Source organism: Candoia aspera, chromosome 7 (genome assembly GCF_035149785.1).
Source record: "Candoia aspera isolate rCanAsp1 chromosome 7, rCanAsp1.hap2, whole genome shotgun sequence".
In the NCBI taxonomy this organism is placed as follows: domain Eukaryota; kingdom Metazoa; phylum Chordata; class Lepidosauria; order Squamata; family Boidae; genus Candoia; species Candoia aspera.
The window spans coordinates 24,050,549-24,066,882 of record NC_086159.1 but is presented as its reverse complement, the minus strand read 5'-3'; the positions used below and the strand labels follow the sequence as shown (position 1 = coordinate 24,066,882).

Below are 16,334 nucleotides of genomic sequence, written 5' to 3'. Positions count from 1 at the left end.
CAGAGTATTCCTTAGAATTAATATAATATTTTAAAGATGGCTAGTTAGAAGTCCTAACAACGGATGCCACACCCAAAAATGAATGAACTGTTTAAAAACCAAATGTAAGTTATTTGCAGTTTTAATTTTGCTTAGCCACAACCCATGAAAACATCCTCTTTGTCCTGTACTCTACATCAGAAAACAGAAAAGAAATTGTTTCTCCAGGACTGTTTCCTGGTGGGTTTCATCAGTGCTGTCTCCCCAGTCAAGTGTTTGTTACAGTGGCTGAACTCATTATAGTCAGTGTTTATTTGGTAACTCTTCTCCCTGCCCCCCCCAAAATTTGCAAATGCAAATGGAAGTACCGTGTGATTCAGGATATCTTAAGATTCCCTGTGGGGTTAGAATTCTGCAGCTGTACATTTCTGAATCGCCAAATAAGTCTTGTATAGAACTCCACAGACAGGAAAGGGCAGCTTATTTTATAACCTGTGGCTGCATCAATCCTGTTTACTAATACAAAGGACTCTAATATTGTTATATCAGAGCATCGTCAGACATTTGGCCATGAAAATCAATCCTGGACAATATCCTTTAAGTTTTTATTAATTTCCAATCTCAAGAATAACATTAAAAAATGAAACTATACTTGGTACAGAAAAAGAACCTCCACTTAATAAAAATTACATTTCAATCACCAAAACATCAAAAGTTGGTCCTTTAAACTTCATTGATTTTAACAGTGTATTGCCATTTCAAATTTTTATTTATTTATTTATATGTGTGTGCATCTTGACTGTTCTGCTACAAACGGTTGATCTGTCGTGCTTCCATGCAGTTCAAAGGGCACCAAGATGAGAACATAACTGCATCTATTTCCTTTTCTGTCTTCCATACAAAACCTCTAGCTTATTATCACAGATAAACACAGCTTGAGCCTTTGTGCTTGCAGCTTCTAAGGTTCTCTTGAGCACTGTTTCCCAGCCAAAAGAAAACCAAAAAGGAACTTGTGGCCTGAGTGATTTAGCACTTGTCACTTAAATGCCTTCTGATTACACTTCTGCCTGCCTCTTATTTCTTTGCTTCTCAATTGTTTATTCATTGTACTTGGCCAATTTTAATCTGGGTATAATGTTCATAGATTGAAGTTCTTGGAAGAGAAGCTTACATGCGTAGGGTATACGCAGAGAAGACACGTGGCATGAAGATTTGCAGTAATGGCACCTAAAAGAGAGGAAAAACAAGGTGAGTGTCATTTTCATCACACATCATACAAACACATCACATGCACCACAGCCAGTTATTAAGCATCTGCCACAGAGGAAAGACTATCTATGGGAACAAAGACAAAGTGGTGTCTAAACCAGTGTTTCTCAACCTTGGCTGCTTTAAGCTGTGTGGATTTCAGCTCCGAGAATCCCCCAGCCTGCATGGTAGCTGGGGAATTCTGGGAGTTGAAGTCCACACAGCTTAGAGCTGCCAAGGTTGAGAAACACTGGCCTAAACCAACCAAGGTGCCCCTGCACAATTCTCTCCCCACTTCAATGGTAACAATACAATTTTCTGCTGCCAAAAGCGTTACTTTAATGTCCTGTGCTTTAAGTCCCAGGCTTAAAACATGAAATTAACCCTTATCTCTGCTCAAAAATCCCCCATCATAATCCTCCAAACCCACCTGCATGATTTCTTTCACCTCACAGTGGCTCCTAAGTGCTGGAAAAAGGGGTAGCAACTCCCAGCCATAGTAAAATTGCTTGGCCCTACCAGTCTTCCACTCTTAAACCCATTATTAGAGACAGAGGGGCATGCCAATTTATGCTAGCTAGACAATTATATACTGGATTAGCTCAAATTAATATATGAAGTTGAAGCCTTCCATCCCAAATGTTCTCTCCCACATTCTTCCAGGTGAAACATCCCAGCTACTCCCCTGCATCCCCAAGAACAAATGAAACGTTGAGATACTCTCTGATGCCACAGCAACGCAGCTGAAATGTGCAGCAGATAAGACCAATTTCTACATACTGTTAACATAAGAACACACACACGCAAATATAATGGTGCACAGTCTGTATAAATACATTCTTTACGTTACACAAAATCACCCAGTCAGTGAAATGCATTCAAAACTTATGTTTTTATATTATTTTTTTAGGCCATAAAAACTAAAAGAAAACAAGGAGGTTCATCTAGAAATAAAACAAAATTGGTAGATAAGCAGAAACTAGACGTTGATGTACTGCTGCGACAGACTGGGAGGGCGACCTTGGAGAAGGGAGGGAAGAGAGGCTGCCCAGGGAACGATCGGATAAAAGGAAAGGGACCCCGGGAGAGGGTGGCGGTCTAAAGAAGAAACTGAGGAAAGACCTGCCCTGACCGCTCAAGCGATAAATAGGGAAGACGGGAGGTTTGTACTTTCAGACTTGCAGGATTCTGTTAATGTAGCCTTATAGTAAAGTAGAATTAGTTCATCTAGTTGTGTTTCCTGTCTGGTTTAACCTGGAAGGGCTGACAACAATCTTGCAAGTCTTTCCTCAGTTTCTTCTTTAGACAGCCACCCTCTCCCGGGGTCCCTTTCCTTTTATCCGATTGTTCCCTAGGCAGCCTCTCTTCCCCCACTTCTCCAAGGTCACCCTCCCAGTCTGTCACAACTGCCAATGCTGCCTAACTTTTGGGATTGACCGTAGGCATCTTCATACTCTGGGGTCCTCATTATAAATTACAGTGGTAGCATTCCAGTTACACCAGCCATTTTAAATTTTCCCCAAATCTTGAAGAGACGCAAAGTGTCCTAACAGTCAGGAAACCACGCTGAGACGAGGAATAGGTCTCTAGTGTTTATTACTGCTACATAAGACAGAAAATCCTAACAAACTGAAGAAGCATGGGAAAAACCCAGACAGATAAACCCCAAAGTCAAGGCGGGTCTGATCTGCGTCTCTTTGAATGGCTGCTTAACTCCTCAGTACTATGCATGCGTTTTCCCCCCTGGATAGGGGCCCCCTCCTGCTCACCATCAGTGCTCATGACACAAAGTCTACTATGTTCCAGGACATTCAGCAAACTTAGGCAAGAGTTTTAAGACTTCGTGGGCCAAAGGTACGTATATGGCGTTATGATGGACATTATGAGGGCCATGAAAAAATATGTCTGACAATCTCAGGTGTTGAGGTAGTTATTTTGTATATGGTGCATTTGGGATCAAATCATGCCATCTATGATACAATAAATCTTTTTGAAAGTATTCCTTTTAGGATACTACAATTTGTGTAAATTTAAATACACAGTAGATGAAAGTGTGATCCAATTAGCCAATTCTAACTTTTAGGACGGATCCCTTTGAATGCTGTACTCCCTTCCCGCACATCACTTCCACTGTTAATCAACCTATGGTAACATTTAATGGACATGGATGTGCTAACATATTGGTGGCGCCCTTTAAGTGCTGTGAGAGCCTCAGCTGCAGTTCTCTATTACCAAGGAAACTCTCAGTCAGTGGCACAGAAATGTTAATTATAGTATTCCAATTTAGGGGTGAAGAATGAGATTTCCCCTCAATCTTAATTTGTGAGCCAAATGAATGGCCCAACCTGTACTTGCCAGAACAGAGAGGAAAGACAATACCCTGAAACCCATCAACAATAACAGTAACCTTTTTTTCCCCCTGAGAATGCCTGTCCAAAAAGCTCACTAATTCAGCCACCAGGGTTTCACTCTAACCAAAGTCAATCTTTTTAGGGACAGTTTCAAAGCAGAGTTTTAAGGGGAGAAGGAAGATTACTTGAATATTATTCTCCAATGTGTGCAACAAGACTAAAATCTCTCTTTGGGTGACACACTAGGAAGGCATGCCTGAAAGTGGCAACCTGTTAAATAATCTCAGAGAGCACTGCCTGGAGGTATGATACAGCTAATGTATGCTTCAGAACAGCTAACGATTATTAAAATACAAAATACTGGAAGTGAAAAACACTGAAGTCAAAATCAAGACCAAAATTAGTCAAATTAAGAGCCTGGGGAAGAGAAATTGTAAAAATGCTTCTCTTCTGCATAGAACAAGAATGAGCACTCTTTTAGTAGCCAGAGATTACCTTTAACATTTTCTGGGTGGGGCAATTAAAAATGGGCAAAGCCAGGATTTTCTGGAGGTTTTTCTTGTTTTAGTTTGTTTGTTTTGTCCTTCCTTAAAACCACATTAAGTAAGCCCGTGTTATGACCTAGCCATAATTTTTAAAAGTTTCCTACCTCAAAATGGAAGGAAATTATGTGATTAATCTTCATCAATAAGAGTTGATCGGAAGTCCCCCCTTCCCCCAAAGTGTCTGGGGACCATGTGAGGCCTTGGGACATCAGGTGGACTAACCTTAACTTACAGTGTGCCAGTATTTTTCAAGAACAAGTATAAACTGAATCAACTTTTTTAGAAGTGCCAACCACCCTTTCCACTTGCATTCATTTTTTGCTTTTCTAGAAAATGTAAAAACCCAAAAGTGCATTGGAAGGATTTTGCTAATGGTAGGACAGATTCCAAGACGGCATTTCTATATGTTATTCTTACTGATAAATTTTGCATATCAGATAACTACAAAGGGGCTGGGATAGGAATATTCTCTTGGCACCTATTGTTCATTTAACACCATATCCTATTTTATACTTAACTGTAAAGCACTACATGTATTTTAGAAAGTACAAAATGTGTTTCTGAAATTTTACAAAATATGCATTATTTTTTACAAAGTATAAAAAAATACCAGCCTTAAAGAGCACCAAATATAAATTTCACATACAGGAGTCAAGGAAAGAAGGAAATGGTAGAGGAATGAGCAAAGGAAGAATGTATATTTAGTATACATTGTTAAGCTTGGTTGTAATAAAACAACTTTCCCCAAAGTGGTCTCTTCTATATGAATAGACTACAGCACCCAGTCTTTAGCCAGCACTGAATTGGTTGGCTGAGAATTTTAGGAGTTGCAATCCAACACATCTGAAAAGAGAATAGAGGTAGCAGTTGGATTCTTAATGCGATGATGATGAGGTAGTAGTAGTAGTAGTAGTAGTGAAATGTCTGCAGGAAAACAACCAAGCTCAGGGGACACAAGAACCCAACATCTGAAAAGAACCACCCCAATACAATAGGTATAATGTTTAAAACTTCACCATAAGTGAGATATTGGAATTCCATTTAACACATTAAATTCTACTGCTTTTACTGCCGTGATAAAAGAACACAACTGATAAGCTCTAGACTGAGCCCACAGTTTCAAATTCTTACAGCATAATGTTCCAGATAACTGCAGCATTCAGCATCTCCAAGCGTAACAGTTTATCTATGGATTGTTCTATCTTTAAAGGAGCAGTATCTGAATAAACAACTTCGTTAGAAGAAGCAGTTCAACCACTGGAAATAACTTATCCTTTTTGATTTAGCAATAAAATGAAATCCAGCTAATATAACATTTGCTGAATTGTCAACATTCTGCTGCCATTTCCTCAACAGTTTCAATCTGAGGGCCATGCAATCCAAGTACCACTGGAAGTATCAAGTACCATACGTTTACTTGAAATACTTGTTTGATTCCTAGTTCATGGCTATACAGCTAAATCCAATATTTTCCTATTCTATCTTCCATACAGTTTTTCCAAAGCATGCTAATTTATACAGCAATTCCTTACTAAAGCTAGACTTACTGGCAAAGGCCCTTTTAGAGGTCTGGAGTTGCTGTAATTGCCTAGCTTCTATTGTGCTGCTCATTAAAGGGCTGCCTGGCTCTTACTATTGACAGACAGAGCACATAATCACCTAATAACTGGATAACAAACCCAATTATAGGTTATGATCACCATCGGACATTGTAAGACCAGAATTACTTCCTTTAAAAGTATTTTCCACATTTATATAGTGTAACTCACCACAGTCAAACAACTTTTGTAAATGTTCTACCAATTGAATGGCAAGATATCATTTTGTACTTTTTCCTGTTTGAAATGCAATCCTTTCGTGCAATAAATTACCATAGCTATGGGTAGCAGTTTTCTGCATTTGTATGTAGCATCTTCTTCGTGGCTTTCAATTACCTTCTTTTAACATTAGTTCTACTAGTTGTCTCCTCTTCCTCCGCCACCACTACCACAACTCTAGAGGGGCAAATTGGGAACTTTATGTCTTTAATCACTGTGTAATTTTCTGATATTGTATTTTGTGTGCTGCAATGCACAACTTTCTTCTAAATAACTGTTCTTTAATAAATATATATACCATATGCAACGTTCACTGTTATTCCCTACTAATTCAGTACAACCTATTGGACTGTACTGTAATTATTCCCCACAATTACAAAGAAAAACTAGAATCAAAATTGAAGATCTTAGGCTTTATAAAAGAGCTAATTAGTGCCAACAGGTAGGTTTGGCTCCAACTGACTGCATGGATAAACATTCACCATCTTGACTTGGCTCTAAAAATAATCTGTAGTTTTTTGAAGGACAGTCCTGTAATTTCTTTGATCTCATCCATCAACCCGATCTGTTGTTTCCTTCTTCCCCCAAACTTCCCTTGAGAAGGTTTTTTTCTCCCTAATTCATGATCTGTTCCCATCACATATTTATTTATTTAATTTATCCCCGCCCATCTCCTCCTCACATATCCAAAGCACATGAGTTTCTACTTCCTGTTTAACTGGTCCAGGGACAATTGACTGATTTTTCTCGCAGTTCATGGTTTTCTTAGCAGGTATCTATGCTTTGAAATTGTCCATCTTCCTTTCATAGCTCTTTCTTAACAACCTCCTTTTACAACTATGCATTATCATTGAAAACCCTATTGTTTTAACTGTTCTGATCTTTGTTGTCATCAAAATATTTTTACCCTTTGTGATCTTATCTAAGTTCTTCATTACCTGCTCCCTAGGATTAATCTATTTCTCCAGCACGTCAGTCTTTATTCTTGAGCTCAAGAAAACAAAACTTAATTTCTTCACTGTCCATTAGTTCATTAAACATGGTGACTGAGTTTTGACATTTAACGTTAACTCAGATTTTTCACTTTCAATTCCTACTTTCCTAATTTGTTCTTCTACACCTTCCTTTCTTTCAGCTAACAAAGTGGTGTCAACTGCACATCTCAAAGTGCTAATGTTTCATCTATTTTGATTCCAGTGATTGTCTCGTCCAATCCTGCCAACTTACTATGTAAGTTTAACAGATACCAGAATAATATGCATTCTTCTCTCACTCCCTTCCTTTTCTGAATCACTCTGCTTCTCCAAATGTTCACTGTAAAGGTTCCTCAGAAGAAGATGTCCTATATAATCATAAGCCTTAATATATTTCATATTCTGGCATGATGTATGCAATCAAAGGCCTTGATTGAATTCTCATCCTTATATTCTTCCGTTGTCTCCACTATGCATCTTATGTTGACTATCTGATCTTATGTCTCCCTTTTTAAAGATCTGCCTGTTCATCTTGCATTTCGTATTTATGTATAGATTTATGTACCTTTCTTTGTGAACTATTAAGCAAAATGCTGCTTGTGCGAGTGATTAATGCAATAGTTTGGTAGTTTGCACAGTCTCTTGCATATCCATTCTTTGGTAAATTTTGTACATCTTTTCCAATCTCTTAGGTCACATTTGTTCATGTAGAGTTGTTAGCATTTTGCTTTTTCTCCTGCAGCTTTAAACAGTTCAGTGAGTATTTGATCTGCACCTGGTGCTTCCTTTATAGACTTATTCTCTGTATATGTTTCTATCATCCTATAATCCCATTTGTAAAGGCTTTCAGTATAATCTTTCCACCATTGTTTAATCTCATTTGCTTCTAATAACTCTCTCCCAAGATTACTCTTGAGTATTCCCCCCTTAAATGGTAAAATTTCCTAGGATTTCTCTGAACTTCTTCAAAACATTTCTTATTTTACTTTTCTTGTCATGTTCCTCTATTTGTTAATATTTTTGACTGAGATTATCTTTCCTTGTTGCTGGTAGTCTGCATTATTATATATCCTTCTTGTTGCCTTTTCCTCCTGACTACATTTTTGCAATGGAGAACAAAGCACCCTAATAGCTAAGTGAGGGACAATGGAACCAACTTATGGGGCACAGTTAATTTTAAAGGGACATAGGGAAGTGGAACTGTAGAAGCAGGCAGGCATACTGTGTCTTACTTTGCCATGAGGATACCTGGTTCTGAAAGGCAATGGATCTTTTTCCCTTTCAAATTCTAGGAATATATTTTCACTTCCATTTGATAATGTCTCATATCTCTTTCCATAATCCATCAACTCCCAACTCCTAAGCATACTGAATCTGTTCCTTAGTTAACTTTTAATTTTAGTTGCATGCCTTCCAGAAGATAAGCAAGTTTGAACCTGGGTAGAAGCTAGATGTGAGATTTCAAAAAACTACCTGGTCTTTAGACTAGACCAGGATTTCAAAATAATATCATGGAAGAAACAAAGGCAAACCACTTCTATACAATTGCCAAGAAAACTGCATGAGTATGTCCATGAAGTCACCAGGAGTCAACTTTGACTTGAAGGAGAGTCACCAGGAGTCAAGTTTGTCTTGAAGGAGATTGCCTTTTAAAAATATTTAAATATGCTTATACATGATATTGTGGGTTGTTAGGATTGGTACTAATGTGGGATAGAGCTGCCTAAAAGCTTATATAATAGTTTCTTTGCCATCTTCAATTTCCCATAAGCCTGAATACTTTATGTCCATTATGAACAAAATAAATAGATGGGTTTCCAACCAAGCAGAAAGTAATCTTTGGCCTTTTTCCCTTGTTGGCAGCCACAAAGGTTTGCCAGGCCAGGCCAGGCCAGGCCAGGCCAGGCCAGGCCAGGCCAGGCCATCCATTACTCAGTCTGATTTGGCATCTGCCTGTAGTAGGAGAGCCTGAATTTCATTTCATTATGAGACTTTTCCTCCTGTCTACATTTTTGCAATGGAGAACAAGGCACCCTAATAGCTAAGTGAGGGACAACAGAACCAACTAACAGGGTACAGTTAATTTTAAAAAAGCATAAGGAAGTAGAACCGTAGAAGCAGGCAGGCATCAGTCTTCAAAACTGGGTGAAGAAACTGAAAGATATCCTCTTCTTGACCAGACCAAAGTTTAATCCAATGAAGACTTGACAGGATCTGTTTAGAGATGGGAAGAATTCTCCCTCTTACAACCAGAGCTCCTGACAGCTTCCCAGGCCAAGACCCGTCGCACAGAGAGCAGCTTCTGATTCGCCTATCCCAAATTTGGCACCTTTATGGTTATAGCTGCAAGAGGAGCCAAAGTGTGGTATTACTTGAAGCTTCAGCCTTAGTGGGCTGGAGAGCAGCTCAGTGCTTCTCCATTTGAGGGGTTTGAGCTGGCAATAATAATTCCCCTGAAGCAACATGAAACAATAAAGTACACTATTTGTATTATTTTCAGGGAAGCCTGATGGAATTGGATGGAAATGATATTGGTATCTCTGTTCTTGTGTTTCCCAAGCCGGTTACGGTATCTTCTCAGATGAAGAGCATAGGAATTATGCAGCATTTGCAAAATTTTGCTGCAGATGCTCCCCTTCTTAGCACTTAAATTTTTTCATAGACATTGCCCTTTTCTACCGCAAAGAATTGTCCTTAAGCCCTTTTCTACCTATTGGTGGAGGGCAGATAAAAACGGGAATCATGAAAACACTAAGGAAGAACTGATTCCACATCTTACATTTTGGAGAAAAAAGTTTTTCCCTACATTCAAAATATTCATTACATTCATCATCATCATCATCACCATCCTCCTCCTATCAAAAGATATAATTTCTATTAAGCTCTACTGCCAGATTTGTAGTGGGATCTAATCTGAATTCTCCCTTAAATGTTGCCGTCTTGTGGAACCTAGGCAGCGCACCTTCTTGGTAGTGGCCCCGGCTGTTTGGAACATCCATCCCCCTGACATCCAGCACAACCCTACCCTCCTGGCCTTCCAAAAAGCCTTGAAGACCTGGCTTTTCTGACAAACATTGGGGTATCATGTGGGTGGAACCCAAGAAAGTTGCCTCTTGGATGTGTGGATACTGGGAGTTTTTATGTTGGTTTATGCTTTTTATTGTCTTATTATCTGTAAAACAGGATTATGATATGCAAGATGGGTAACTATATAAATCTGATAAACAAACAAACAAACAAATAAACATCTTAGATAGAAAAGGACAATGACCCAGCTTCTACTATCTTTTCTGGGGGAAAAAAGCTGTAACTCGGCTATTTCTAACATGGATAATACAAGCAATCACATTCTAGTATAATTCCTACGTTCAGCTGATGGACCCTTTTTTTCTTTGTCCAAGTTTAGGCATTTTTTAAAAACTACAGGATTGGAAGATGTCCAGGGAAGTAGATGTATTTCCAAAATACATCTATATATTCTAAAGAGATGATGGTGAGACTGGTGAGTCCTCTGGTGAAGCTGTGATTGATGAGGGTCTGACCTCTTGCAGGCTACATGTCTCACATCCTGCTATGGTCTCATCTGAATCCTTAAGCTAGAGGCTGAAGAGACAGACCTGACAGACTGGCAGCCTGAAGGGTCAGCAGTCAATCAGATACCTGTAGCCACTAAGTCTAAGCAGGTGAAATCTGACTTACACAAAGAAGGGCTAGATCCTGGCAGGACACCTAGCCCAAGAACCTATCAGCAGCAGTGAAAGCTGAGACACAGAGATCGACACACGCTTGAGAGGAGAGGGCAGCAGCACCTCTACTCTTAGCCAAATCAGCACCTCCTGGCCCTTGTCCCCTGTTGAAATAACTTTCTGACTTTAGTCCTGGGCTCCTGTCAGTCTTGTTCCTTGCCCTGTATTTAAATCCTTGGCTTGACATTTGGATTGGCTTGTTGAATTCTCTGGTGTTCATACTCTGGACTGTAACAGACAACATTTGTATTTCAGCCTCTGCCTTTGTCCTGCTGACGACTCAAATTTTAAGGCAAGACATTGGGCTCTAGCAAATCACTCACTCAATTACCAGCTGTTATCAGGAAGCTTATGACATGGTAGTAAAGCCTTTCAAACCTGTAATTGCCTGGCTGTTTTCCACTGTCTGGCACAGGGGAGACAAAAGTGATCGCCATTCTGGTTCCAATGAATATGTTGTGAGCTTGAAACCAACACCATTCCTAGGTCTACTGACAAAAACAAAGGGGAGGCCAAATAGGGCTGGAGGGCATGCCAGTGTTTCTGTGCACACAATGACTGAACCTAAGAGTAGAAATAGGCCATCAATACAGTCTATAGCTGGATTCTGATACCAGTTTGGATTTTCAGCACAATCAAAATGCCTAAATATTGGTGAGTTGCTCTGCAAATCTGGGCTCTGCTTCATTTCTAGTCGTCTCAGTTTGGGAGCTCTTGGTGACAATAACCATATAGTTTCCTGGCATGGATTCTGCTCAGGAGCAGTTAGGGCATTTGCTGGCAAAATGCCCCACAATTTTGGCACTGTACTGATGCTTTGGGAGGACACTGGCTTAACTGAGTACCCTTCTGTGAAATACCAAACTCTCCATGGTAAGCACATGCTTGATGTGTAATTGTGCAATTCTCATGTATAGAGAGTAGAGTTCTGCTGGCCACCAGAAGTATGGAGCGAATAGTAATGTATTTCCATCTGCCCAGGCCTGTAGCAACTTAAGCTTCCAGGCAGACTTCAACTGTACTTGTCACATAACACACTGCACTCTTTCTTTAAACTCTCAATTAAACTACTCTCATTCCAGCCAGTACCTGGAACCATACTCTTATTTTGTGCCAGTACCTGGCACCCTGTAGTGTACTCTTGCAATCAGTGCTTGCCCTGCCAGAGCAGATGAATTTCACAGATGGCTGTCGCTTGGAAGACAGGATCCTCAAAGTTAGCCTTCTGATGTGCCATGAATTTAGCAGTTATCCAAGTAAGGATTAGCCCAGGTCAGTTAGAAGACTATCTACTGGATTGTCCCTTAATCACAACGCTTATAAAGAAACCCACACTGGTTCAGTTATGGCGCAGTCCTTTGGTCTCATAAAGATATAAAGTTAATTCTGAGCTAAGAAGGTTACAAGTATGCTTAGCAGTCCACATATTTTTCAGGCAACAAGGCTAGTGCTGATACCAGACTACCACTGCTGTTGTGGTAGCAGCTTCTGCAGGGTCTCCTGGGACCTCTGTTGTCATTGCTTATGTTTTCAGCATTCCTGCCTTGGGAAACTCTAGTTCCCAACTATCTCTTGCACCAAACACCTTATTATCATTATGTTATATGCATCCTAAAGACATGCATAACCACAGACTGTAAATGAGCATCAAACATTATCACTTACCAGCCAGAGTAGCCTAGTAATCCACACTGGCCACATACATCTACTTCAAATGCATCGCTTGAAATCATAAGCCTCTCCAACAAGAGCATGCTGGCTCCATAACCTATTAAGCAATCTCTTTCCATTTCTCCCAGACGCAGTCCCCCATCACGGGATCGGCCTTCTGTGGGCTGCCTTTAAATCAAGAAATTTGTAATTATTTTATTTCTAGTTCCAGATTCATTTAAGATTCAGTAATATGTATATAAGTTGTGTCTTTCCTTCAACTGGCTAAGGATCCAGCAGTGAAAGTGGAAGATGAACCTGATCACCTCTATATAATGGATAATAGTATAGTGTACTTTCTTCTGTATTATTTATTTGAAATATTTAGTCTGTATATATTACTTAAAGGACCCTGGTATGCAGTGTAATTCAAGTTTTGATCAAGAGTGGGGAGAACCAGATTCAAGTCCACCCTCAGTTTGAAGCTCACTGGATAACACTGGGCCAGTTATACCCACTCTGAGCCCTTCTTTGCTCACAGAAGTTTCCTCTGGGGGAAACTGGAATTCAACTTAGGGGAAGAGCAGGATATGAATCTAACAAATAATAGTAACCACCACCAATGTACAATATAATTGAAAACAATTTGAAGTATATGTGAAAAATGTGCACAGGTGTAACAGCTGAAAAACAGTTAACAATTTGAAAATCAAACCCAATTCGGTGGTTTTCTTTTATACTGTATATCTTTAAATATTATTCATTTTGTGCACCTGTGTTCCTGCTTCCTTCATACCTAGTAAGAACTGCTCTGGGTCCTCTGGCTCTTGCATGCATCTTATCCAAGACCATGTGCTTCAGCTTCTGATAATACACAGGGCCAAAATAGATATAGGCTTCTAAGGGTTCCCTGAGAAGGAAATGAAATAAAAGCAGAGAAATTAACTGTAAAACTAAACAGATCAGCATTGTAAAAATATACAAAAATATATGACTTTCATATAACCAGGATCCAGAAAAATGATGCTACATATGGAAAAACTGAATAGTAGACAACTTGGTTTTTTTCTCTTCATTATGTCTTGGCCAGGTCCCATCCTCACAGAAGCCAAAACTGCAACCTTTTACTCAATCGAGAGAAAAAACCAGGTATCTGTGATTGGAAAGTAAAATGTGAGTATTGTTATCTGAAAAACAAACAGTTCAGTTCTTTTTTTACATGAAGGAAATTCCTGAAAAGGACTTTTAAAGTGGCTGCCAAGGTGGAGGGCCTGAAAATGGGGCCAATGGGAGAAAAAAGAAGTGGAGAAATGTAGCAGGGGTAATGGCACATAGTGCTAAGAGGAACAGTAGAAGCCACAGTGGGGACAAATTCAATTGTCCCTCCTTCTCCCCGTGACTATGGGGCGTGGTGCAAATTCCCTCCCTCTTACTATTTTGTGATCACCAGCTCTTCTACTTTTTCTATAAAGCTTAATAGAAAAGGATGTGTTTTACTGACTTGTACCCAGAAGTATAATGTAGGGTGGACTACCTGAGCTCCAAGGGAGGCATGTACTGTTCAAGCTCCTGACCAATATTACTGCAAATCAGTGGCACAATTCTGTGGTAGGAATCACACAGAAACTGTAGCTTAAGACCTTAAAATAGATTGTTGTTTCAACTAAAAGGAACCCACCTACTGCTGGGGACTGAAAAGTGCTAACAAAAGAGGAAGAAAAAAAGGCTTTTAACATTCTTACAAATGAAGACAAATTCAACTTTCATTAAGTATGTTGAAGTAAGATTTGACATCCCAATGTATTTTGTCAGGAAAATCACAATGTCAATTTTTTTAAAGAAAGTGTTTATTTCCCTGACTTTAATCTGGATAGCAAATCTGATTTAAGATTAAAAAAAATACATCCTCCATACTTGGAATAACTCAGTGACAATTGGTTGGTTTTGGAATAGGAGGGAATAAGAAACTGAAAAACACAATTAAGATAAAATAAAGACATATTGTGATATGGCCCTATTGTATTCTTAAGTCATCTCATATTCCTTTGAACACCACATCTCTGAAGATAGTTTAATCAACACAGCGGGAAGTTAAGAGATCAGTCAGCTATGCCAGACTGATTCAATAATTGTCAAAAGCTCCAGACAAAAAAGACCCAGTTGACTAACACCTGCCTCCAAAACTATATTTTATATAACTTTATACAATAGAAGGCTACTATACTTCTAAGAGCACACTTCTGCCAAGGTCCTTGAAAATATCATTAGCAAAATATTATTAGCAAACAAGACTTCCCAATATGGAAAAGCTGGTTTTTGTTTTGTTTTGTTATATTGGATGATTTAGGGATAAGGTGGTAGAAAAACCTTTTGAAACAGTTCATATAAAAAATTAACACATATTATCATTACATATTAAATTCAACACAAGAAGATGCATTAAAAACTGGAAATGGCGTATTTCCCAGTACCCTTTTAAGATATTCTTACCCAGTGATGCCAGATGTTACATAATCCTTCCCCAAATAGTTATAGCCATAACGAACAAGATCTTCACACACATCCTTAACTTTACTGCCCCCAAATGCTGTTCCATAGTGAAATCTGCCATCTAGGACACCAGCTTTTCCTGCCAGAAGTTCTATTAGTTTTCCCACCTGTGCAACACAGAACAGAGACAGCTTTCCACCAACAGCAATCTGTGATACGAAAGGGAGGTTTGCTGTTCAAAGAATAGAAGTGTTGTACTTAAGATATCTTAGCCCTTGGTGTACCTTAAGTGGATGCCAGACAGCACTCTCTGCCTGACCAAGGTGTTGTTGGTAGACCAAACTGATCTATTCAACTACTGTCATTGTGTATTCCTTTCTTCTATTTCCATACAGCCTTGTCCATTCTCCTTGGGCAATACAACCAAGAAAGTCTCTTTTCCAACTGAGCTGCATTATTTCTTCAAGTTTATTATTACTGTTATGGTGATTATGTACAATTAGCTACATTTCCTTAACATTTTAAAAGAAAGGAGACGGAATCAGCGAGCTAAAACAAAACTATAAACTGGAGTTGATCAACCAGGACAGGCAACAAGAAACTTGGGAAGCCCCTCTGACTTATAACCAATGCTTTATAAGCAACAAATGGAATCAGGTAGAAGACAATTAACAAAGGCTATGTAATACAGTGTCCAAAAAGTTTTTGTTTGATCATGCTGGCAGTAACTAAGAGAAGCACAGATTCATTTTCACCAGCTTCTTCCAACCAAGCAGCTGCCCACTGCTTTACGAAGATACACATTACAGATAAATAATGAATATAAATGCCCCAACTGATAAGCATAATCCTGAAAAATGTTATTGGGCAAACCAGTTTCTTTCAGCATATAGAAAAGCTCAGCTTTCAAGATATGTAACAGACTGCACATTTGTTCTACGCTACGAAGAATGATGTAGAATATGAGAATGGACACTGCTAATAGAGAAATTTATAAAAAAAGATAAAATCTTAGTATTACAAAAATCCATTAAAATGAAATGCAATTATAAATGTATGCTGTTACATACCGTCATACGTGATGGGAAGCCATGGGGATTCATAATAATATCAGGACAGATTCCTGAATCACAAAATGGCATGTCTTCCTGAGGTACAATCAGTCCACAGACCCCTAGAATAGAGTGTATCTTTCAAACAAACGCAAAGAATTCACACTGTACGTCAGATCAATAGCATACATTATGTTTTTATGTAGTCCAATTCCTCTCCTGAATGAAGCATTACTGGACAAGCATTAAGGAAATAGTGTTAGAACATTTCCCACAAAAATATTCTCATGCACATGAAAATGTAGTCAGGACAAAATACTGTCAGGAAGAAGTTGGGTTTTAAAATTACACTGATATTTTACACACTAAAATATCTTTTGATACATAGCTTTTGTCTCCTTTGTACTCTGCAAGAGCCAAGCTTTGGCACAGAAGTATCCATTCCAAATTATATTTCTGAAAATTCAATCCCACATAGCCTA

At 38.9% G+C, this 16,334-nt stretch overlaps 1 protein-coding gene across 6 annotated transcripts in view; it reads right to left on the bottom strand.

Annotated features, from left to right (window-relative positions):
- Positions 1-570: 570 nt before the first annotated feature.
- POLR3B (RNA polymerase III subunit B) overlaps positions 571-16,334 on the bottom strand; it is a 69,989-nt gene continuing 54,225 nt past the window's right edge. The window contains exons 24-28 of one of the 6 annotated variants that reach the window (XM_063308541.1): positions 15,871-15,974; positions 14,801-14,967; positions 13,107-13,220; positions 12,326-12,499; positions 571-1,206 (exon numbers count right to left, since the gene is read on the bottom strand). In XM_063308541.1, the coding sequence (XP_063164611.1) occupies positions 1,077-1,206; positions 12,326-12,499; positions 13,107-13,220; positions 14,801-14,967; positions 15,871-15,974 (689 nt within the window). In that variant the 3' untranslated portion in view covers positions 571-1,076. Of the gene's footprint in view, positions 1,207-9,169; positions 9,368-12,325; positions 12,500-13,106; positions 13,221-14,800; positions 14,968-15,870; positions 15,975-16,334 lie in introns of those variants that run through there. The other 5 variants (XM_063308542.1, XM_063308543.1, XM_063308545.1 and 2 more) reach the window with 5 other exon arrangements.